The 24,952-nt window shown below is 43.4% G+C and overlaps 1 protein-coding gene across 1 annotated transcript in view; it reads left to right on the top strand.

The window, feature by feature from the left end:
* thada (THADA armadillo repeat containing) overlaps window positions 1-24,952 on the top strand; it is a 110,838-nt gene that overhangs the window by 82,499 nt on the left and 3,387 nt on the right. The window contains 5 exon segments of the mRNA XM_032542159.1: window positions 3,743-4,113; window positions 8,648-8,772; window positions 12,075-12,147; window positions 12,687-12,837; window positions 12,960-13,082. Of these exon segments, the coding sequence (XP_032398050.1) occupies window positions 3,743-4,113; window positions 8,648-8,772; window positions 12,075-12,147; window positions 12,687-12,837; window positions 12,960-13,082 (843 nt within the window).

Below are 24,952 nucleotides of genomic sequence, written 5' to 3' on the forward strand. Positions count from 1 at the left end.
TATGTCATAATTCTTTGGCAGAAAATCTGCAGTATTATTTAACAGTAATGTGGCCATTAAATTAGTAACAATTCCTTTGAAATTTAGGTATCTAGCGGCTACTGTGGCTGGCAAACAGTGTCTGCGTTTTTTTTGCTCGTTGTTATTTATATCAAACACTTTTCTGACTTTTTGAGATATATATATATATTATATATATATATATATATATATATATATATATAACACACACACACACAGTAATTAGAGGGAGGGACCTCAGCAAATTGTAAAGTGCCATCAGCATGAGAAGGATGTCAGCTCTCTCTCACACACACACACTCACACTCACACTCGCACACACACATACACACACACACGTAGCGTCTGGGGTTTGTTTTTCACAGTTTGGGTAATGAAGGTGGAAGCTGATGGGAAACCCAGCTGTGTGCTTGCGTGGGAGAGCGCATGCAAGTGTCTCGCCAAAGTTCTAGCTTGACACAGCAACGTGTCTTTACTGACAGCTTTTAGCCGCCTATGGACAGTACTCATGGAGGCCCAGTAAGCTCACTGGCCCACTAACACACACACACACACTCCCACACACAGGACAGGATTTCAGAGTTTCCTCTCGTCCACGTCAACATTAGTTTGTTAAATTATTGGTTATGTAATGAGGCCCATCGCCTCATTACATAAAGTAGTACACAAATACACAAACACACCAAGTACACATCCATCACACTTTAGTTTTTGTGTCAGTACAATCCAAACTTAATTTACTCAATACAAGACATGTTCAAACATCACACATGGTCTCTCATTCTGTGTTGACACTTCTTCAAAAGCATAGTGTTAAAGTCTCGGTGGTGTTGAAATGGACGTAGCTGTTTACTTCCATTTTAGTTTGGCTTACAACGTCTCTATGCTCTCTTCAAAGTCACCAGGCCCGTGACTCATTGCCAAACCCTTTCATTTGACCTTGCAGAATGTGAGCGTTGCTGGTCTACCACTGATGCCTTGATCTGTGAGTTTGTTTGTGTTATTGTGTGACTTTGGTGTTTTTAAAGGGGTTAGGAACTAACAAACTAACCGATCAAGGCAGCAGTAGACGAGCGACTCCCGCGTTGTGCGAGGGAACATTCCAGTTTTCGGGAAAGGAGTCTGGGGCTTTGACCAGAGCATAGACAACTGCTCCAGTTGCCCAGTGTAAACCTAAACAACAAGGATACACATAAACTGATTTTTGTTTTGTTTTAGGTGGGTAAGTATGTTTAGCTAGGGTTAAATGTTTACCAAATTGTAATTTAATCCATCCAATAACTGACGGCGGTACTTCAGGAAAAGTCAGCAATCAGCCATGTTTTTAGCGGTCTATAAATATTTAAAACAGCCTTTAGACCAGTCTAAGTAAACTCTCCACTGAGACCTGCATTTGTTAATGATCTCAATGCTTTGCTGGCAATGTAATCCGCTGAGCCGGGCCTCGTCCTAGAGTGTTGGAAATGTTAGACAGTAACCACAACCTGAGGGAGTCTGGACACGGTCCAGGTGCACAGGCAGCATTAAGAGACACAAGTGTTGTAGACACAGATTTAAATAAACACAGCTCTGGGAGAACAATGGCTGTATATGATCGGACATGAAAAGTCACATTGAAATGGCCCTCACAGGAACGCCTTTCATTTGCTGAGGGAATGCCTCACCCCCCCTCCTCTGCACATGCTATTTTAATAAAGGCCACCATAAAAAATCTGCATTTCATCCTAACTAATGATGTTTGTTTTTTTCTCTGTCTTGCTCTCTTCTTTCCTCCCCCCCCCCCACACACACACACACACACACACACAGACACACACACACACAGACACACACACACACACAGTTTTTGGCTCTGCCTTTTCGTTCATTCTACCTTACTTTTTCCTTCCCTCTCTAATGAGCACATTTGGAGTCAGTTGAAAGAAAGTAGTTTTTGGGCCTCCTTGCTTGATTTGTTCCCTTTAGTGTTTTTTCTAGGGTTTAGCGTGTGTGTGTGTGTGTATGCATGTGTGTGTGTAATGATTTTTTATGGTGTCTTTGTAAGATACACATAATGTATAAATTGGCACCGTAGAATTACATTTGAATGTTTTAGTGTGTGACAAGCTAATGGTAGTATGCTGCTACAACCCTTTGAGACACACACACACACACACACACACACACACACACACACACACACACACACAATCTATGTTTCTCTCTACTTCACCGTGACAGACAGTTGTTTTCTCTTTGACACGCTGCCATTCTCTTTCAGTCATCCTCCTCCCTCTCCTCCCTTCATCATCCATGTCATTACTGTGCCCCTATTCCCCATTATAACCATTAGGGTATGCTTATTTGGCCTCGGACCCCCCTTTGAGGATCAGGTTCCAAAGTAACCTGGCCCGTCTCCACGGTAACCCGGCCCATCTCTGGAGGAATGCGGCATTTCCCGCTCTTTTGTCAGGCCACGTTTTGAGTGCTGCTGCAGGGCCGGATTGAGTTGCAATGAGTTTGTGTGTGTGTGTGTGTGTGTGTGTGTGTGTGTGTGTGTGTGTGTGTGTGTGGGGTGTGTGTGTGTGTGTGTGTGTGTGTGTGTGTGTGTGTGTGTGTGTGTGTGTGTGTGTGTGTGTGTGTGTGTGTGTGTGGTGTGTGTGTGTGTGTGTGTGTGTGTGTGTGTGTGCGCGCAACTAATTGAGTTGGCTGTCAAAGCAAGGTCTGTGCGGGGTCTTGGAGCAATACTGTAGGGAGGAGCACAGCTTTAGAACGGCATTGGGTTACTCTATAGTCGCCCTGCTTCTGGATTATACTTATATTGAGAGGAAGTGCGTGGTCATTTGTGTGTTTATTTGTGTGCACATCACTCCCCAAGAGTGTATGTTCACAGGTGGTTGGGTTGGCACAGCCATGGGCATTTCCAAACAGACACTGACGCAGCCTTTCCTATAAAAGTCAAAATAGAAAGGAACAGAGGAGACTGGCTTCTTCAGTCTGGCCTGTTGTCTGCATGTGTTTGCTTCACAAATGACTGTGTGTGTGTGTGTGTGTGTGTGTGTGTGTGTGTGTGTGTGTGTGTGTGTGTGTGTGTGTGTGTGTGTGTGTGTGTGTGTGTGTGGCTTGTAGAGAGGTTGGACTGGATACGTCAAGCAACTGGGAAATTTCAATAAGCTTGCTACAATTCTTTTTCAATGTACATGGCCATGGTCACAATAGTCAATATCAGATCTTAAGATCTTACTTAAAAAATAGGAAAAATACGACCTTTAAGGACTCCAATTATCTTTGTGAATGAATAATGTATCATTAATAAATAAATGTTCTTCCTTAAAATACAGGGGGCTGAAGTATGTTTTTTTTTAATTAATTAAGGCCAGTTATTTTATGGATCCACGATACTATGCATCCTGATAAAATTCCCTTGGCCATTGGTATTAAAATTGCCCCCCCCACTCCACCCATCATCATCACATACCCTTCTCCATACATAGAGATTGGCATGGTGTTATTTCAGCCTAATAGCTGGTTTGATTTGCATTGAGAGATGATCTTATGGGAAGTTCCCACAATGCCAATTGTGAGATATGTTAAAAGGTATGTGATGATGTGGGGCTATTTTGTATTGTTTTATTTTTTATATTAAATGACTTTGTGATAAGAACATCATATAAATAAGCATCCTAAAAGTGCGGCCTCATGCTACATTGCCATCTAAAGTGAGGTTTTGTGTGTTTGTCAGATTCAGAGGTCAGCGATCTCCGTCGGGAAGCTTTGTCCGTCCTGATGGCCTCAGACCTCGTCACCTCAGAAACTTCCTCTACCACCCCGTGTCCCGGCAACACCCAGTACTTGCTCAGTCTGGCCCGGGTGGCACTCAGCGCCGGCGTGGAGGTCCCCGAGTTCTGGGGGGGCCCTCGGGTCACTAGCCAGTTCCTGCAGTGTCTGCTGCGTTGCCCGCTGTACGAGGTGAGGGAGCTGGCACTGGAGGGGGTCCTGAGGAGGCTGCAGGAGGAGGGAAAGAAGAGGAGACCTCAGTGGGTGGACCAGACCACCCTGTCTACCCTGACCGGCCTGGCTTTTCACGAGACACACCCCCAGTGTCTGGCCAATGTGAGACCACACACACAAAAACATTACAGGCGGTGCATGTATGTGTGTAATCCTTAATAAGCAATCCTTTCATCGCACAATGAGGAACGCTTTTCCAAAATAAATGCTTTTCCTATTCGTCACAGTTTTACTACACCACAGGGACATTTGCTGCAAATTGATTAAATGTCCAAATCCATCTTGCAGAGGCTTGCGTGTCAGGCTAATCGGCCGCAAGGGGACACGCCAAGCACACTGGCAGCTCGCTCGCTCGCTCTGTCACTCACACACTCATGAGACACTTGGTAGGCCTCCACTCTTAACAAGTTTTGGAGGGGGAAATGCAGCCTATTTCCTGTTTGGGGACATAAAATTGTATTTCAGTGTGTTCATAAAGCAGGACAGGCAGCCAGCAGATCGGCTCTGTTACTCTTGCCGTTAACACCCCTCCAGAGCTGACATGTATCAGCACTCCTGGGACTGGCTGACAGTTTGCGTGTGTGTTTTCACCCTGCTGCAGAGTTGTGTGTGTGTTTTATATGTGTCGTGTGTATGCGTTTGGTCGGGCATTCTTTACTAGGCTGCTTTACGGGCCAGCCGTTAATGTTTAAAGTCTTGGACGCCCCTGCGCCAAGGATACACCAACCCAAAGGGCCAGTTGCCATAGCTCGCCCTGGACTCCAGTGAAGCATTCTGGGAGAGGAGCAGGACCAGCAACAGTAGGCTTAAGATATCTGCGATTATCCTCAGCAGTGGTGCTTCCAGCGTCTGAAGAAGTCTGTTATCTTCAGTCCTTATTCAAGACATAGAGTATGTGTTAAAGAAATCTGCTCCAATGGAGGATTCATATGGGAAAGATGGTAGCCTGAATGCCTTAGAAAATATTCAGTGCACATCAAAGAAAACTCTTATTCAACACCATATAAGGCTGTTTGTAGAGTTTGTGTTCTTCATTCTTCATTTCTAATTACTAGAGATGCCACAGAAGCAATCCCTTTGATTCCTGTCAACAAAATGATATCATTATTATAAGTATAAATCACGTTAGGAAATGACAGATGGGTTCTTACCTAATACTCTAAAGCAGTGGTTCTTAACCTTGTTGGAGGTACTGACCCCCACCAGTTTCATATGCGCGTTCACCGAACCCTTCTGATGATGGCCAAGCGGGGCGTGTCATCACGCATCGTATGAGTCGGGTGTGTGTCTTGACCTCCGCCGAACCCCTGAGACTGACTCACCGAACCCCTGGGGTTCGATCGAACCCAGGTTAAGAACCACTGCTCTAAAGTTATTCGCCGGTAGTCAAGTGGCTACTTGTGTGACGTGTTTCAGGTAACTGTTATTTTAATTCCAAAGGCCAAGGGAACTTTATCAGGATGCATAGTATCCTGATCCATGAAATAACTGGCCTTTAAAAATAAAAATGTGCCTGCCTATATGGGAATTTAACATAGTGGTGTGTATATTTATGCCCCCTGTATTTTAAGGAAGAACATTTATTTATCTATGAAACATTATTCATTCACAAAAAAAATTGGTGACCTTAAAAGGTTGGATGTTCCAATTTTTTTAATTTAAGGCATTAAGATCAATTTCCAAAAGAGGTTTTTTATTCCTCTTTTTAATCAACTTTAGCATGGGGGTGTAAACTTATTCTAGCCACTGTATATTATGATTTCTTTTACATTTAGCTAAATGAAGCCTTTGTAATTAGTCAAAATGTCTTTCATGGTTCGGTGTGGGGACTGCTTCGGCCCAAGATGCCAGTTAATGCCAGTTAATACCAGTGAAAAGCAGCAACACCTCGAGGCTGTGAAGGCTAAAAAAAAACTAGACTATGCTACACAGCACTGCTGAGCAAGCTAGGTGACATTAGTATTTGTTAACATTTTTGTGTGCGTGTGTGTCTGTTCATGCAGGGTGGGCATCACTGTTTATTTGCATGTTACAGCTATGAAAGGCTGTACGCGTCTACGCCTGAGTTGGCATGTTTTCCTGTGACTGTGTATATTTGAGTACGTGGGCAGTCAAGTGTATTCAGGACGGGAGCTCATTAAAGCCGGTTGTTAAAGTCAGAAGCAGCAGAGATGGTCAGACCAGCTGCGTTGGAGCTAGCAGGATGAACAGTGAAAAACACACAGCTGGGATTTAGACTGTGTACCTTTTTCAGGTCTGCAATAAAGAGAGAGAAACATAGTGGTCCAATGAATAATGACCCTGGCTTGGCATTACTGGCCCAACGATTGATTCACTCTCAGTGGACTTTGTGAAAAATTGTCTGAAAGACACACCTTGCGTCCACCACAAGTGTGACGGGCTCCTGTGGTTGTCTCCAACAGTATGAAATGTGGACAACTTTGTAGCATCATGTAGCTTACTGTTGTCAGAATTTCTAATAATAAGTTATTTCTCCTGAGCCAATGTATTTCCACAGGATGCTTACATTGACATAATGTATCCCATTGTAAATCTGTTTTGGAAAAATAATTTCCTGAACCTCCAGCGGACACGGAGCTAGTTGGCATTAGATTTATTAGTGTCTGGCTACCTGAAATAAGTCCAGTATTCTCTCTCCTTTTGGTCCTGTTCTGGTTTAACTGCCTGGTTCTTTGGCTGCTTAGTGCTCCACCAGGTAGTCGCTAGGGCCCCCGTTTGGTCCTGAACAGGTAGCGTACAGTTGGTTTATCAGAGGTTTTTCAATACAACCAGTGCCTGCTATAGCTGAAAATTGTTGTGAGTGGAGTTTTTGGTCCAAAAAAGGGTTTAATGCCTTTTTGCTGTGGTCTCCGATTCAATACCCCTTCCAAAACAGGTAGCGTCCTTTCGATTCCCTCCCCTCCTGCTTCCGTTTGGTTTTTCCAAAACCCCAAAAATTTTGGGGGTTTTGAAGCGGCGGGTAACCGTTTCTTTTTTGTGACTTCAAAGTTTTTTGGGGCCCCGGTAGCTGGGTCCTCCCCATTCTTTCCAGTTTTCCTTCCAAGCTGCTTGGGGGGAAAACCCCACAAGGGGGAAATTTTTTGGTTTGGCGGACACGTGGAAATGTGATTTTTTGGTGGTTTGCAGGGGCACTTTGATTAGTGGGTTTTTCCCTGTGTCTACAGGGGGCATTTTTACAGTGTGTTTGGGACACAGTTTTTGGGGGAAGGCGTGCAGATATGGGGAGATTTTTTACAGTGTTTCTGGGACGGCAGTAAGATAGTGAGGAATTTTTTTACAGTGTGTTCTGGGGAAAAGGCGCTAGCAGATGTGGGGAGATGTTTTCTGTATGCGACCAAAAAATGGTGTACCAAAAAAAGCGACATCGCTTAGAGCCCCTTTAAAGATGCTTTGTAGAGCTGAGGGAAACTGTAGAGTTGGTTGATAATTCTTGGGGTTTATTATTAGCGACCCTTTTCACATTACCCATAAACGTACGATCCATTGTTTATTTTAAAAATTGACAAATGCAGCTTTAAAATTATTTTCATTGTTAAATGACAAAAATCAGCTTGTAATTGCTGTTGAATTAGTTGCATATATAGTGCACATATGTATATGTTTAAGTTCAAATCTAATGTTCTGTGGCATCTTGCTACCTTGTCTTTTTAATGCTCACATGCACAAATACATACATTCACACCATACACACAGATGTTCACACACAGATGGTTGCATGTGCCCGCTTACCCTGCTCTCCACCCCCACCGATATAAAGCAAGCTTTATTTTAAAGCTCTTGTAACAGGTTGGGGCCTTGAAAGAAATAATAATCATCGAGATATGCAGCAGGAATGTCAACAAGTGTTCTCTGCTGGATGTGTGTTTTTAACGGCGTCTCCAGCGGTGGAAAATGAGCCTTTTCCTCCGCTGACTCGGTCAGCTGCCTCCCTCTCTGGAGGATTGACCGGGGAAAGAAAACAGTATGGGAAGGATGCAGAGGAGGGGGAAGCAGCGAGGGGTGGAGGAAGCAGAAAATCAAGTTTAGGAGGTCAAACCTAATGGATGCTAAGAATAGAAAAAAAACAAAAAACGAGGAACATATTACTGCCTAGAATGAAAGAGGGAGATGAAATGAGATGAGCTCTTGCTTGCTTTTCTGCACATCTTTGTGTGCATGCATGTGCTTGTGCATTCATATTCATGCATATATTTGTGTGTGTATGTGTGTGTCAGTGTGTGTCTGTGTGTGTGAAAGAGAGAGCAAGGCAGCTGTGTACCCGTGGTTTGGGTGTGTGTAGGGAGGATCTGACCGGTGTGGTAAAAATACCCTTTGGGGCAACTTGCCAGCCGCACTGCAGAGAGGACACCAAAGCTGTGTTGATGGATGGCCCTAAGCAACATCCCTCACCAGTAGCTCTCTCTCTGTGTGTGTGTGTGTGTGTGTGTACACTTTTTCCGCAACATATTTCCCAAAGACAATGAGAAATCGTGTTAAATGTTTGTCATTTCAGTCTTGACAAAAATAATGAAACTAGCAGTGATTATGATTTTATTTCCCCTAATTGAGCAGCCCTAGTATGTGTGTGGGATAGAAGTGATAAAAGAGCTTCTCTGCCTGTCCTTACTCCTCTCAGGTCCTCGCGGTGTTGTGTGTGTTGAGCTCTGGCGGGGAGCTGGAATGGAGGGACGGTGTGAAGATGTTGTCCCAGGAGGAGGTCCGGCTGCACCTTCTTGCTCTGGCTCAGAATTCTTCTCACAGGTCAGAGAAGACACATAAACATGTACATGTACAAATAATCTTCAACATCCTCCCAAAGTCATCTTGATGTGATCCTCTGTTTCCTGTGTTTTGGCCAAAGGATTAGACCGTTATTGTGTTATTCCAGCAGACCAGCGATTGGAGCCTGCACTCAAGATTTATTACCAAGAATGTGCGTGATACCTGAAATGCCCCAAACAAATCCTACAAATGATAGAACATGATTTCTCTATCAAATCACTTTTACAATTACAACTAGATAATTACTATCAAAGTCAGTCAGGAATAAGCTATATATACTTAGTGATAAAACCGCTTTGCAATACTGTTAGAATAAGGTGACCAGATTTGTCAGAGAAAATCCGGGGACATTTTCAACTCAGAAGCTTATATGCCTCCAAAACACGTCATGTTTTTAAAACGGGAAAACTAGACCAAGAGCGGTTCTCATTAGGGGCTGAGCCCCCCAAAGGTCTGATCCTAGAACCACCCCTGCTGCTACTTCATACTTGTACTCCACCTCAGAGGGGAATGTTGTAATGTTTACTGAACTACATTTATCTGACATCTTTTGCTTTATTGCTTCAGGCTTGTTTCTGCAACAGCTCATTGAGGATCAGATACAATAAAAAACTATTAAGGAAATATTGTCTTTTGATATTGATTCAGTATTAAACAAGATCGTTGCATTCTGCAGCAGAGAAACAAGCTAAGCCTACAATATAAGTTAATAGAATAATTGTCCAGCTTGTATTTACGTTCATAAAAGTGTTTGTTTTGCTGATGACAGACTCAGATTAATATTCTGTCTGTCAACATTATGGAAAGGATTTCTAAGGAGGTCGACCTTTCTGTTGAAGATTAAGATCCTTTTTTAAAACATAAAAGTCTGCGAAATTGCGTTTGCTAAACCCACCAGACTCCATGTAAATAATCAGTAATTTTAGCATCTTAAAATACGGCTTTCTTAAACATCTCTGAGCAGCTCTGGCTGTCTTGAGCCTGCGTGTGTAGGGCGTGCGACTATCGGCTACGTTTGGTCAATGTTTTCTTTCTTTCGTTCCAATTTCGGGTCTGTCAGTCACAGTGAAAACCGGGGACATTTTCAGGGACAGATCCAGCCGGGGACAGGTCACCAAATCTGGGGACTGTTCCTGGAAACGTCCGGGAACGTCTGGTCCCCCTATAGAACCACAGTTGTAATTGATAATATTAATAAGGGTCCATTTACCTGTTCAAGGGCCCTACTGTTTTGTCTGCTGGCACTTTGACACAGGTCAGTGACACACATAAAAGGAGTAAAGGAGGAACGACCAAACTTGGTTAAGTAGGAACAGTTTTTCTGTGTTGACAAAACTGATGTTTAGTAGGTATAATATTTCCCATGTTCAAAATCCTAGTTGGCATGCTAACACTTGCTTATTAGCACTAAATACAAAGTACAGCTGAGGCTGATGGGAATGTTGCTAGCTTTACAAATATTTGGTCATAAAAATATATTTGGTCACATTGATGGTGCTAGATGAAAAGTTAGGGACCATAAATATCTCTTTCTAAACTAAAAAACAACTATGGTGGCACAAAAGGGAACATCAGGGCACCAACAGAGAGCGCCATGCCAGTAAAATGGCTAAACATTCCTAAATTAAGTGAGACTGCATTGGAAATGTAATGTTTCTCATGTTTAAGATCATTTTAATTTTGTTCATGCATTGTGTTGTTATGGTTCTTAAATTGTATATCCTGTACATAGGCCCACCATAGCATACCACAGGCCAATACCTGTAACTTTAATTCATTTCAAGATAAATGCAGGAGAAGGGAGGCGACTGTGACCCTTCACCGCTTTCTCCCTCTTTAAAACCTGCTGTCAAAACAGACCCTAAACAATCCCAGACCCGCTTTTAGCTATGATGGATGGAAGAGACATGAATGTACCACATGGCAAGATGCATCCACGCTCCTCTGTCATTTCTCTGTTTTTTTCTGGCTTTTCTTGTGAAAAAGCCCTCACGAGCTGTGGCAGGCTGCCTGTCAAGCCTTCATTCAGAGCCAGAGTCCATGGAGTAGGGACACACAGGTTCACTGGCTGCGCCTTAACTCTGCACCTGGGCACACCTGGAGCTCAGTGGCCCCTTTCTGCGCCTGTGTTTGTGTGGTCGCTCATGTGTGCTGCAGTATTTAGGTAACCAAATTGCCCACCAACATCAGAGACTGGTAGTTTTTACAACATTTAAAAAAACATAGATGAAAGCTGATATTTGTGCTCTCAAAGGCTCTCATTACAGCATTATTCCTACATTAGGTTATTCGCACCTGTCAGGCGCAAACCATTATTTTTGTGAGAGTTTCTGACAGACTCCGGCCCTCTCTTACCACAAACTGATTTGGCACACACTGTTCCTGTGTGTGTGCGTGTGTGTGTGTGCGTGCGTGTGTGTGTGTGTGTGTGTGTGTGTGTACACTGTAAGCCCTTTGACATGAATTGACAGACACGCACGCCTTCCTTGACAAGCCACTGCTGTACTTTTCTCACCCCGACAAGAGAATACAGGCTTAAATAAGGATTGGATTACAAAGGCTTTTAGCCTTGTAAAGCCTTTTCCTGGCCACAATCTCTGGACCCGGGATCCACTTTCCCTTTGGTGTGGCCCCAGGGTTATGATTAGAGCTGGGGAGGGATGAGATTGGGTTGCTGGCTGCCCTTGTCTGCCGTGTGATTGAATGGCACTCGGGCTATTGTGATCCATAATGCAGTGGTGCGTACCCGCACACTTCTTTTGTGGATTGTAATTCAATCCAGTGAGTGGTGTGTGTGTGTAGTCGACGGTCCTGGGGTGTTATGTGCGTGAACGTTTTCCACAGAACAACCTGAGGAGCGCGTTATCATGTTCACTGCCTCTCCCTGCACCAATATGTCAAATTAAAGGGTTTGGTTCACCCAAATTGCTAAAAAACAAACAAAAAGCATGTACTCACTGTGCTTCTAAGCACCAAAGATGGAATTATTTTGTACGTCCATTGCATTGAGGTGAAGTGGATCTATTATATTAAAGTTTAAGTCAATTTAGTTTGCCAATATATAATTACAAATCACTAATTTTCCTCAAATGGCTTTACAAACCTTAGACCCTTGTTTTGGAAGAGGGGAAAAATCTCCCCCCGAAAAAACATGAATGGGGAGAAACCTCCGAAAGAGCAACAGAGGAGAGATTCTTCCAGGACTGACATTAAAAATAAACTCACCGAGTTATTCTTAGACATTTGGAAGCTGGTATCAGGTGTTTGACCTTGTGTTTCAGTGTGGAGCTCCACTGTGCTGCCCTGACCCTGCTCTCTCAACTGGTGGTTCAACTGGTGCACTCCAACCCTCAGGTAAATCTGACTGTGGACTAATAATCTCTCCCCTGGCAAAGAATAATGTGTGGGCAGCCTTTGGTTAAAACGTTCAAAGGTACAGGAAGCAGGTGCTTGTTTCTACCACCCATCAGTCCAGTGGTGTTTGGTTTCAACTGTGTCTGGTAGCTTAGCATACAGCTAACTGATCTCGCTACAGAGCAAGTTGCTAACTTTTTACTTGTGTACTTCTGTTATTAGCACACAATTTTAATTCCAAGTTTGTCAATTCAATTGATTGTCATTGTTTAAAAAAATGAACTGGCTATTGAAGATTAAAACCAAACAGCCATTGTAATATAGCAATTTTATAAAGAATTGGAAAAACACACCAAATGCAGATTTCAATCAGCAGATCTAAACCAATTACCTATAGAAAGTAAGTGGACGCTCGTCCAGATCCCACGCCTCTCTTTTCATGCCTAAAACTGTCCTATTGATATCAAATAAAGGCTTAAATAAAGATGGCTCGGTAAACCTTTACATGAGTGTACTTTTCTGATCATTCTGTCGTCTAGGGTGCGAGTGCAGTGCCGTGTTTAGCTCAGTGGGCGGCGCTGCTGTGCTCATGCTGCAGCGAGGAGCAGCCAGTGGAGGCGAAGCTAACGGCCGCCACGGTGCTGGTTAACTGTACAGCCAGCGTGCTGACCAGCCCTGATCTGCCCCTGGGTGAGTCTCAATCCTGGAACAACTCGATGAAGTATTTACCTCCCAGCCAGTCAAGAAAAACACTTTGATGTGTTGCAAAGAATAAAGTATTTTAATTGCGTGTTTGTGCGTGCGCATGTCAGGTCTGTCCACGACAGTCTCTTTGTGGAGGAGTGTGTTTACGCTGCTGCAGGACGAAGACCAGGATGTCCGCGATTCAGCCTCTGACTTCATCTCTAATGTACCAGCACATCTGCTCTGTACAGGTACACACACATAAAAAGAGTACACACTAACTAATATACCTGCTCAGCACATACACACACAGCCACACACACACACACACACACACATAACCATGACCATACACAAAATACATGCTTTTACTTACTCAGATACAAACACATAGCAAAGCATTGGTAGACGACAGTGATAATTACTGAAATATGCTGTTTATACACACACACTCAAATCTATTTAAACAGACATATGAACACAAGCGCATAAAACACCACAAACACTTGTTAATCTTAAAACGGGTTGATGACATCATTTAGTGCTTAGGGTTGGGGAGCATGCCTGGAATGAAGGGTGCTAATTCTAGTTGGGACCCAAGAGTCAAGTGTGCGTGTGTGTGCTTGTGTGTGGTTATGTGTCATTGTTTGGTAAATGTGTGAGGTCTGTTTTCTGAGGAATTGTATAATGGCAGACAAACAGATTTGCTCACAAAGTATACACACACATAATGTATTATCCCCATAGAAGCACCCTCACAATTCTCTCTCACACACACACACTATCAGAGGGACTGACAGCTGTTGGCTCTCAAGTGCCCCTCACAAACAGCCATAGTGCGACTTCCTGTCCTCACTTCCCGTATTTTCCCAGCTTTTCCTCCAGGAGCCACCCTTATTGTGTCTGTCGCCACTGATTGTATCTCATAACATAACACAAGTAAGCAAAACATCTTCTCAGCAGGATCCGCAGCCCCTCATGGCAACGCAGTCCATGCATGGGAGGGCATGGGGGAGACTCAGCTCACAGCTATTTTAGCTAAAGGCAGAAAGGGACTTGTTTTCTTTTTTTTTTTAATGTACTGTATTTCCGATAAGTGTGCGTGTAGAAAGAGAGATAGAGTGGGCTATCCTCCTTTGTCCATCCATATCTATTACTCATTTGGAGATTACTGTGTGTGTGTGTGTGTGTGTGTGTGTGTGTGTGTGTGTGTGTGTGTGTGTGTGTGTGTGTGTGTGTGTGTGTGTGTGTGTGTGTGTGTTGTGTGTGACCAGTTTACTTCCTTACTGTAAACTGGTACACATTTCCTCCTGGACACTCGTCTCCACTGCAGGAAACGAGTTTGAGTTTTTGCCTCATTCTTGTGGGACTTTACTCTTCAGCCAGGCCGCTCACAAAACTAATTTGATGTCAATTGATGAAAATTGCGCTGAATTCCTGTTTTCATGTGTCGCACACACAACAGGAATGTAGCACAACAACACAGAAAGCAGAAACGAGGCGGTAAATTGGTAAGCTTGTTTCAAATGAATGAGTGACTTGGACAGAAAAGTTGAATTCCACATTTAAATGAAAAACAACAGAAAAACCCAAAAGGAATCACATGCCACTGACTGTAAAAATACTAAGCCCTCATTTGGGAAAATATGTCATCTTTCTACTTTGAGAGCTTAAACTTAAGTTTCTAAAATTAAAAACACGGCAGTGAGCTGAAAGGACATTTAGATCACTGACATGACATTTAATGAAGTCATCATGATTGCGTGAGCGTGGCACGAATACTGCCGTCTCTCGGAGAACACGTCACGTCAGTGTGTTAAAGATAACGTTGAAATCATTTTGAAAGTTGGTTACTATTATTTTTCAATCATTGCTGAAATTCAAAAAAAAAAAAAAAGGGAAAAGAAACACAGCACATTCTGAGAATCAACAATAACCACAGTAATACTTCAATTAAATACAAAGGTTTTTTTCTTTAAAGGTCCCATGACATGGTGCTCTGTAGATGATATTACAAAGACCTTAGTGGTCCCCTAATACTGAATCTGAAGTCTCTTTTATATAGACCTTAGTGGTCCCCTAATACTGTATCTGAAGTCTCTTTTATATAGACCTTAGTGGTCCCCTAATACTGTATCTGAAGTCTCTTTATTGACCAACTGCCACTTTCCTAGTTTGAAAGCCATGATGTCTCTCTCTCATGGGTGGCACGGGCAAAGAAGAGAAAGGGGAGGTAAACTTTCCCCTTATGACCTCATAAGGAGCAAAACTCCAGATTGGCCCATCTGAGCTTTCATTTTCTCAAAGGCAGAGACCCAGTCCTTGGTTTACACCTATCACAATTTCTAGCCACTGGGGGACCATAGGCAGGCTGGGGGAACTCATATTAATGTTAAAAAAACCTCATAAAGTGACATTTTCATGTCATGGAACCTTTAAAAGTACAAAAGAGTATACAAAGAAAAAACACACACATTAGGCCTTACCCTGAAAAGATGTCAGTACAGGGGCCCAGATCTTGTCAAACACATCTCGTCTAACTTCATAATAAAATCCCAGTCTCTCCAGATCTTATGTGTTTGCCATTTCTCTCGATCCCCCAAAATCATACGCGTGAACAAAGTCAGTTTTTCACCTCGCAGTATTAACTTCTTTGCTATTGCCAATACAAACCAAACAGTGATGTTTCATACTTATTTTCAAATGAAAATAGTGCAAACCGGTGAAACATCAGTTTAAAAAAAACAAACAGCTGTGTTACTTTTCCCAGGAATAATCGGAGTCTGTGAAAGTTTTTTTTTAACTGTATATAATGATGTCTGACATTGACAGAACAATCATGTCTGCTTAAGAATGATTTTATTTTTAAATCCTGTAAGCCCCAAAATTAAATTCTGGTACATGTCTAATTTCGGTAAGCGTTTTTTAAGGGCTTAAGTGACACACGGTGAAAGTGGTAAAGTCCTTATCCACCATGGCAGACACCTTTGGCTTGGTGAACTGCGTAATAGCTGAGGTCAACTTTCTGCTGTGGGACTGCCAAGGAAATAGAAATGGAATAGCTTGGCATGCTATACATAGCTAGCATAGCTATATAGTGCAATGCTGTGCCAATGGAAAAACATTACTGTGTGTTAGTGTGTATACAGGTCACTTCAAGCATGTGTGTGTGTGTGTGTGTGTGTGTGTATGTGCCCGTTTTCCCAACCCCTGCAAGCTAGCCAGTCAGCTAGTCTGCCCAGTGTGTGTGTGTGTGTGTGTGTGTGTGTGTGTGTGTGTGTGTGTGTGTGGTGTGTGTGTGTGTGTGCCCGTTTTCCCATCCCCTGCAGGCTAGCCAGTCAGCTAGTCGCCCAGTGTGTGTGTGTGTGTGTGTGTGTGTGTGTGTGTGTGTGGTGTGTGTGTGTGTGTGTGTGTGTGTGTGTGTGTGTGTGTGTGTGTGTGTGTGTGTGTGTGTGTGTGTGTGTGTGTGTGTGTGTCTTTTATGACCTGCCGTTGCAGAGTCAAGTATCTGAGGTGTTAGCTGCTTGAGATGGAGGCGACGACTCCTGGCCCTTTGATATGGAGGTCAGGCAGAGATGTGGGAACAGAGACGAGTTCTGCAACACACCCTTACAAAATGCAAAATACCCCCCCTCCCAGCCCCCCACCCACCCACACCCCTCACCAGCTATTTAAAGTTTAAATGCCTAATCTGCCTGTTTAGTTGCTGATGATGTTGTTGCTGGACAGTATACATTGTAAACCAGATATTAAGCTAAACCAGGAATTCAGTACAACAAAGACATGTTGCCTGTGCAGTTTATAACCCACTATATCTAACAACCAGTGAAAGAACAGTTTGATATTTATCTTTCTTTCCCAACCTTAGATGAGAAGATCAAACCATTGTCATATCTGTATGCTACCGTAAATATGAATGTAAAGCCAGCAGGCAATGAGCTTAGCTTAGCTCAACATTAAGACTGGAAACGGGAAAACAGCTAACCTGGCTAAGTGTTCACGTATATTGCTTTTTTTTAGAGGGGGGGTTCTCTTAAAGCAACACCAAAGACCTTTTTGTACCTTAAAATAAAGTTTCCAAAATTGTTTCAGTGGTTCATTAACTCATAACAGGGTGAACGTCACTTCTGCATTCACTTTGCGGCTCTCTACCGGCAATAACCGCCCCATGCTAGTGTGCCAGATCAGGTGGCGGATCTGTAGTTCCAGCGAGACATGATGGGACAATTGTGCTTCCAACTTGTAGGGGGACCGTAGCGGGAAAAGTTCCCCAGTGTAGCTTTAAAATAGAGGGACTATTTTGTGTCATATATTAATATTAGACATTCTCTCACATTCAAGGAAGGGTAGGACTCACCTTGCCTTTTGATAAAATCTGTGAATGCTTTGCAACTTTTTCTGTTTCCCGTAAAGTAGTTGACTGGCTCTCTTTTACTCGCCGTTCACGCATCCTTTTGATGCTAAACCAGGTAACATCCAAATAAATGTGTTTAGTGTGTGGGAGAGAGATTTGTGCTGATTCACGTCAGGTTCCTTGAAGCTTATCTTCTGTGAACCACAGTGGAGCCATTGTCCTGGACAGGAAGAGCAAATCTAATTTAACCCCATCCCACCTTCCAGCTCGCTCTCCCCCCCCACCACCAGCATCACCCAAATACCTCCAGGCTAATTGAGTCTGAAATCAAACTCCACTCACCCCCGCTGGACCTCCAGCACTGTGTCAGACCCCGGGGCAGGAACAGAGGGATCACTTTATATATAGAGCCCAGAGGGATTTGGTTGGGACAGGAGTGTGTAACAGGGCAGTTATTGCAATTCTGATTGGGAACGGAGTGACACACTAATCCTCCACTTTTGTGTTTTTCAAATGATTCATTTAAAGTGCTCATATTATTCTCATTTTCAGGTTCATAATTGTATTTTGAGGTTGTACCAGAATAGGTTTACATGGTTACATTTTCAAAAAACACCATATTTGTTGTACTGCACATTGCTGCAGGTCCTGTTTTCACCCTGTGTGTTTAGGTCTCTGTTTTAGCTCCAGAGTGAGACATCTCTCTTCTTTACTATCTTTGTCGGAAGTTGCACATGCCCAGTAGCTCGGTAAGATCCATCAGCTAGATAACTCTTTCTCCAGCTTTGGTCAGTCCAAGGCAGAATTAGCTGGGAGACTTCTTCTAGACCAGGGACACCTGCAGAACAGGGACAGGAAGTTGTTCTTTTGGAGATTATGGTGAATTAGTGTGTGTTGTAGCAGTAGCGTGCTAGCGCTAGCATGTTATACAGTTAGCCACCTCGTCCCGGCTAGTGTCGTAGAAAGCCGTGCAGATGTTGAACAGCTCACCCGGAGACTGAAGGCAGAGGACATTCAGAAACCAGATCTCACTTTAAAAAAACAGCATGGAGACTTTTTTTCCAAGTTCGTATGTGTGTGGAAGCACCAGAGACACAAAATAACACCCCATATCCCAAAAAAAGTTTCATAATATAGGCACTTTAAGACTTTTATCATATGAAACATAAAGTTGACATGACAGTACATAGGCTGGACGTATTTAACTACATAACTTTAAACCTTACAGTTACGGCTGAAATGCCGGGGCGACCTCGAGCTCACCCAGTAAGAGCGTACGCCCCGTGTAGGCTCAGTCCTTTGCAGCGGCCCGGGTTCGAGTCCGACCTGTGGCTCTTTGCTGCGTGGCACCCCCCATCTCTCTCCTACCTTTCCTTTCTATGTAAGTACCGTACATATCCACACTCCTTATATTTCTTTAGTTATATTTCTACTCTATTTATATCCTCATGCAACTGTAACACAGAATTTCCCTCCAATAAAGTTTTTCTGATTCTGATTATCCACTGCCACTAACTACTAAAGGGAAAAAGCCCTTAATTCTTAATCTTAAAAAAATAATATTTGATAATATGTTTCAGATTTTAATTATGTCCGCAATTTTAACGGCCAGTCTACCCGTGTTGTTTTTGTGGTAGCGTGACGCTCCAGTGAGTCGGGTGTGTGTGTGTGTGTGTGTGTGTGTGTGTGTGTGTGTGTGTGTGTGTGTGTGTGTGTGTTGTGTCTTGAAGTCCTCCTCTCTCCTTCCTTCTGTTTTTTTCCACCATCCAGTCGTAGTGTTGAACTCTGTTTAAAAAATGCCGCAGTGGCCTCACATACTCTGCTGACATGCTCATGTTTTCCAGGCCATTCTCAGTGAACCCTGATCTACTGGACCAACCCTCTTTGCTTACTGTGAAGACAACAAGCACCTGTGCAGAATATGCCCCAGTTCATTCATTGACAGGGGATGATGCAGATGAATGGTAGTGAACGACCGGACAAGGGCTGACGAACACTCATTAAACGGACCTCGTCCTGTATTTGCACAGCACTCACTCAACCATCAAACCTGTTTTTTGTGCGTTGGGTCAGTTTGGATGAATGGCTGATCAAGACTTCAAGAAAAGTCTCACGTGTCACTAATTTAAGAAGAACCTATAATATACACAGAATCCGTGGAGCACTAATTACTTAACCTTTGGATTCGCAGCTTTCTCCTTTACTTTTCGGATAAATACGCTGTTATTTCAGCCTCCATAGAGAAAACACAACCAGAAAGGGTGTTCCTTTCACCATCTTTGACTGCAACGGCAGCATGTGGAATGAGATTTAGCTGATTTGGTGGTGTAAAATAAAGTGTCACATGTCTGCAGTAATGACTGGTGTCTGCAGGCTGTGTTGAAGTGCGTGCACATTGTATTCATTGCCGTCTACAGCTGTGGGTTGTAACGCTTGATTAGGATGTGTTTTAAAGATAAAATAGGAGCGCATCTTGAGAGTATCTTGGTTTGGCTTTTCTCAATCTCACTGTGTGATGCTGTGTCGGCCTAGATGTGATAGTAGTCGGTCGTTTGAATGTTCACTTGTGGAATAGACAAAGAGTCAGCAAATGTCATTGAAGTCGAACAATCAGACATTACCTGACCTATCTGAAAGACTGCAAAAACACAGAAAGGAATAAACGTGTGTCTAAATGTATCTCTCAATTATCACCTCCTTTGTACGAAGATATAAAGGTTAGTAAAGTAAACCACAAAATCGTGTGAGCGAGCCTTGTCACGCCAGATCAGTCTTTGAAGTTTTTTTGGGTTTCTGGTGGGCTAAGGTCAGCTGACGCTGTATGTGAAGCATTTTGAAATACTACTCAGCCTGTGAAAGCTGTCATGTCATTTCGTTTGTGGATCTGGGCGATCAGGAGTTTCCAAATGGCAAATGCTATTATGTTGCATTATGGGAATTGTAGGTTCCAGAGTTTTTGAAGCTTGACCCATACAAGGAAGTGACTGAAAGTCAGGATTTGTCAGCCCCTTGTTGCATGTTCCATGTCTCAAAGGCGCTATGAAGTCCACCCACCCAAGAGTCCAAGTTACAGAGTACAGTTGTTGGTCACGGAGTCACAAAATCAACTTAAAAATGCTTTGTTATGAAATTTCCTGGGTATCTTTGTTTCATTTGGCAAAAATCCACTCCGTTGCTGCTTTGAAGGGATCAACAAGCGCAAGAAAAAAATATATATAAATATATGACATTCTTTTGGGGCTTTTCCCTTTATTAGTGACAGTGACATGGGGCGAACGCTCTTTCTTGGGGGGGGGGGGGCTAGACGCCGCCCTACAAATTTGATCTGATCCCTGACTGCGCTTCATGACATGTTGCTACAGTGAGCTCAGACTACTAGCATTTATTCTCAGACCAGTATTGCAATGGTAATTCACACCATTCACTGAGTTTTGTGCTGTTAATTTCATGGTAATGTTTCCTGTTGTTGTTGTTGTTGTTGTTGGTCACTCCCCGTTTTCTCTCCTCCCACCACCAGAGGAAGTCGGGGCTGTAAAGTGTATGTTTTTATTTCACACCTCTCAATCTCACACCTATGCATCCTGGTGACTCGGCTCCACTGAGGCGTCTGTAGCACACACTATATGTGTGTGTGATGTGTGTGGTGGAACGAGTGTTTCTCGTGAGTGTTTTTGCTGCCATTGTATGGTCTTGTTTTCACAGTACCTTAATACACTGTTAAGCTTAAGGGGGGGGGGGCAGTAGCTCAGTCCGGAGTTGGGTTGGGAACCGGAGGGTCCGCGGTTCAAGTCCCCGTACGGACCAAAGTACGGAGTGTGAATTGGTGGCTGGAGAGATGCTACTTCACCTTCTGGGCACTGCCAGGTTGTCTTGAGCAAGGCACCGTACCACCCCCCCACCCCCCCATCAATCAGAGCGCTGGTCCAGCACTGGCAGCCCACTCACTCTGACATCTCTCCATTTGTGCAGGCATTGGTCCTGAGCATGTGTGTGTAAACAGAATAAATTATTAATCTTCTTCTGAAAATCCATTTCATTAATTATTATTCATGAAATGGATTTACAGAATCCCCAGATGAAATCCGGCACACATATACACATATAGATCTTTGCTGCCCCTTTCGGACAGACGGTCTTTGTCCAGGATGTATAGAATAAAGAGCTGACTGTGCTGCAGAGCAGGTGTAGCTAAGTGACCCATACGGTGGCCCGTCGGCAGGTAACATCCCCCAGGTGGGATGCATAGTTGAAGCAGTTAGTTGAGGCGGGGGCTTTTAATCCAAATCCCTTAGATGTGGGAGGCTGAGCAGTGGAATGACAATAAACAATGGGAGGGAGGGAGAGAGAGAAGGGGTAATGCAACGATGGCCTTCTGGCGGACTCGAACCGAGGACATTGGCGTGCAGGAACGCTCTGCCATGTAGTGATTCATGGTCTGAGCCTTAAACCCTTAGACCACCAGGGCACCACCTCTTCTTCTGCATTAAAAAAATGTTTCTAAATTAGTGCCATGGCATGGCTTAATTCAGAAGTGTCATGAATCAGCCATTTTATTCACCCTTAATCCATATCAGTGTAGAAACATGCAGGAACCAACATAAACCGTTTAAACTCAAAATCAGGGAAGAAAAGAAACAAAACTAGGCCAACACAAGCTCTTGTTACTTGCCTTTTCCAGAGCTTTTAACCCTACCACATGATCTTCATAAGGGGATGGACTTTGGACCCAATGCCTGGGAAAACTAATGACGTTCCCGTCAACCTTGTCTGTACCTAACACGTTAAACTAAGATGCTGCAAACAGGAAACATTACAGCTGTTAAACGCCAGTATGTTAGATTTTTCATTGGGATGTTGCCATGCTAGCGTTAGCATTTAGCCCAAAGCACTGCTGTACCCATAAATACAGCCTCACAGAGCCACTAGCATGGCTGCACGCTCTTTGTCTTGTGTGGAGTTTACTCACTTGTGTGATCACACTAGTCAAAACCAGCTATTTGTTAGCATGCGGCGCAGAACTGGGACGCAGCTTAGAGTAACAGTCCGTGTCCGTAATAAGCTCAAGTGGCTCTTTGGCAGTGAAGATAATAGTGTGTGTGCACGATAAAGAGCTTGTTCTGGTTCCTGCAGATTTACATGTGAAGCACTTTTTTTCAACTTGGTTGCCAGAGTCTCTAACAAGGCAACCAAAGATCGTAGTTTAGTTTGTTTTATTTCTTTTTTTTAAAACCCTTCAGTGCTCAGAATGGTACAACTGTTATACTGTTTCCACAAGTGGCACAAGGTTAAGTTTTCCCCTCACACTCCTGCCCTGCCCAGTTTAAAATGTACTTTAAGAGTGGAGTGTGTGCCAACGAATGCCAGTTGCACAACACACACACACACACACACACACACACACACACACACACACACACACACACACACACACACACACACACACACACACACACACCACAGCCTCACCCAATCTTACTCCAACCCATTCATTCACCAGCTGGCACCGATATTGTCATTTGCAGAGACAAGATTAAACTCGCACAGACGTTCACCGCAAACAATGACCTCTTAGGACTAAACTCATGCCAGCGTGTGCACACACACACACACACATACAAAAACACACAAACATGTCCACACACTACCCACCCAACACACATGGCAGTAACAGCATGAAAGACAATCCCCTTGAGAAACGGAGCATTCTGCGGCAAATGCTTGTGGAGGGAAATCGCATTAAGCGATGTGTGAAACCTCCGTAGCAAAGTAGATAAATTGAATGCAGATAAAATTTCCTATTATGTCCCTTAATGTTTGGGGGAGGTGGGGACTGTAAAGGCTTGACATCAGGGGCCGGGCTGTCCCAGAAAGAGGCGGCATCTTGGTAAAGAAAGGAATTTGTCACTCAAGCTCCTAAACTCTTAAATCTCCTCTAATACAGTACAATCAGCAGCGTCTAATGTTCACAGAGCGGGTTGCCCTCTCTGCTCAGACTTCAGGCTCTGCTCCGATTTTACGCCTCAAAAACAATCTGGGTTCCCAACTCTGTGTGTGTGTTTTTTTTTATACTGTATGTGTGCCGATGGGGGTCTGTCTACCTCCACCCTCCCTCCTCTCTTCCCATAGTGGTAGTGTTTTGGCTAGTGTCTCCTAAAGCCTTTTGAAGTCTCTGGTGTTATCTGGGTGTCAGCTGTGGTGAGGATGGTCAAGGTGGGAGAACAACACTCTCTCACACACACACACACACACACACACATACACACATATACACACAACCTCTGTGTCAGATGGTGGCTGCATGGACAACTGGAGTCGTTAAATGAAGTCATACGTTATGTTTTCCCTTTGTGAAGTGTGTGTCCTTGCACTCACACTTCCTCCACTCTTGCATACAACACTGTATGGGCTCATGACAGGCCGGGCCGCCTGCCTGCCTCTGAATATATGTGTGTAGAAGCATTATGGCAACAGAGGACTATTTGTACAAGACTACAAATAGCAAAAAATACAAAAATAAACCTATTTATTTTAGCAAAAAGTGCTAAAATAAACCTATTTATTTTGTCAACATGAACATCTTATTCACATATGCTGGCAGTCCATTCATAAATCCTTTTCATTAACACGTAAACAGGAAGTTAAAAGCAACATTTGGACTGACTGTGTGCGCATGGCGCATACTGGTGCAACGTGCACAACAGTTTTGAATCCACTCATACACACCCTGATCGTGGTTAGTTATATGAGTTATAGTTTTGTTTCCCAGAAGGCAGTCCAAGCCCAGAGAAGACACACATGCGCGCACACTCACACTAAGTTTGGATCATACCGTAGCCCTGCATCATTTAAACAGGCAGAGACCTACACCAGGCGAGGGTATTGGAGGAAATCAGGTGGAAAATTGCTCAGTAATCAGTTGTCCGTGACCAAACCTGGTATATTTATTTCATATTTGATAATGCTGCGGTCTGAAGAAGTATTTTTTTCCCCCCCTCATGTTTTGGGGCTCGTGGCGCATACACATTTTTTCCTGCATCTGAATTTTACAAAAGTGTACTGTTCAGTTGTGGAAACGGACTTATTTAGAATGATTTATTTCACTTTTAGTCAGACTTTGGATTGAATTATTTTGGATACAGGGACACACCACTCTGGGTAATGGTTTTTCCTTTCATGCCACCGCATCACACGACACTCGATGGGTTGGGTCGGGTCAACGTCCTCGTGTAGAAACCCAAGTAGAAACCTGTGTATCATACATGGCTGAGGGGTACCCAGGTTGACCTTAAAAGGGGTCCTATTAGTGTGTATTAGTGTTTTCTACTCTGGGCTTGAACTGACATATAATTCCATATGATATATGGTCAATAGGGTTTATAGTGTTACATTTAGTTACACATTAGCGTTAACACCAGAGAAACATGTAATCGTGGTTGCAGAGGTTTCTCCCTGATTTCAGATCAGTCCTGCTGGAACGTGTTTGATTGTGTAGATTTGGGTTTATAAGCCTTTATTGGCCTTTATAAGTCTTTATTCACGATATAACGTGCTGTTATGTACTATTTTGTGTTTACTAAGTAGAGGTTTACACAAATTATTTACACTTAGTGACTGTTAGGTATAACTGTCAGCTGTCAGTGAGGAAATGAGCGTTGGCTCGTTAATATGTGACCTGTTTAGATTGAAAAGAGACTTTTTAATAAAAAGATATGGTAGACACATCTGACCTCCCACTTAATTAAAAAGCAGTTTATTAATGATATCAAT

This window comes from Etheostoma spectabile, chromosome 17, assembly GCF_008692095.1.
Source record: "Etheostoma spectabile isolate EspeVRDwgs_2016 chromosome 17, UIUC_Espe_1.0, whole genome shotgun sequence".
In the NCBI taxonomy this organism is placed as follows: Eukaryota; Metazoa; Chordata; class Actinopteri; order Perciformes; family Percidae; genus Etheostoma; species Etheostoma spectabile.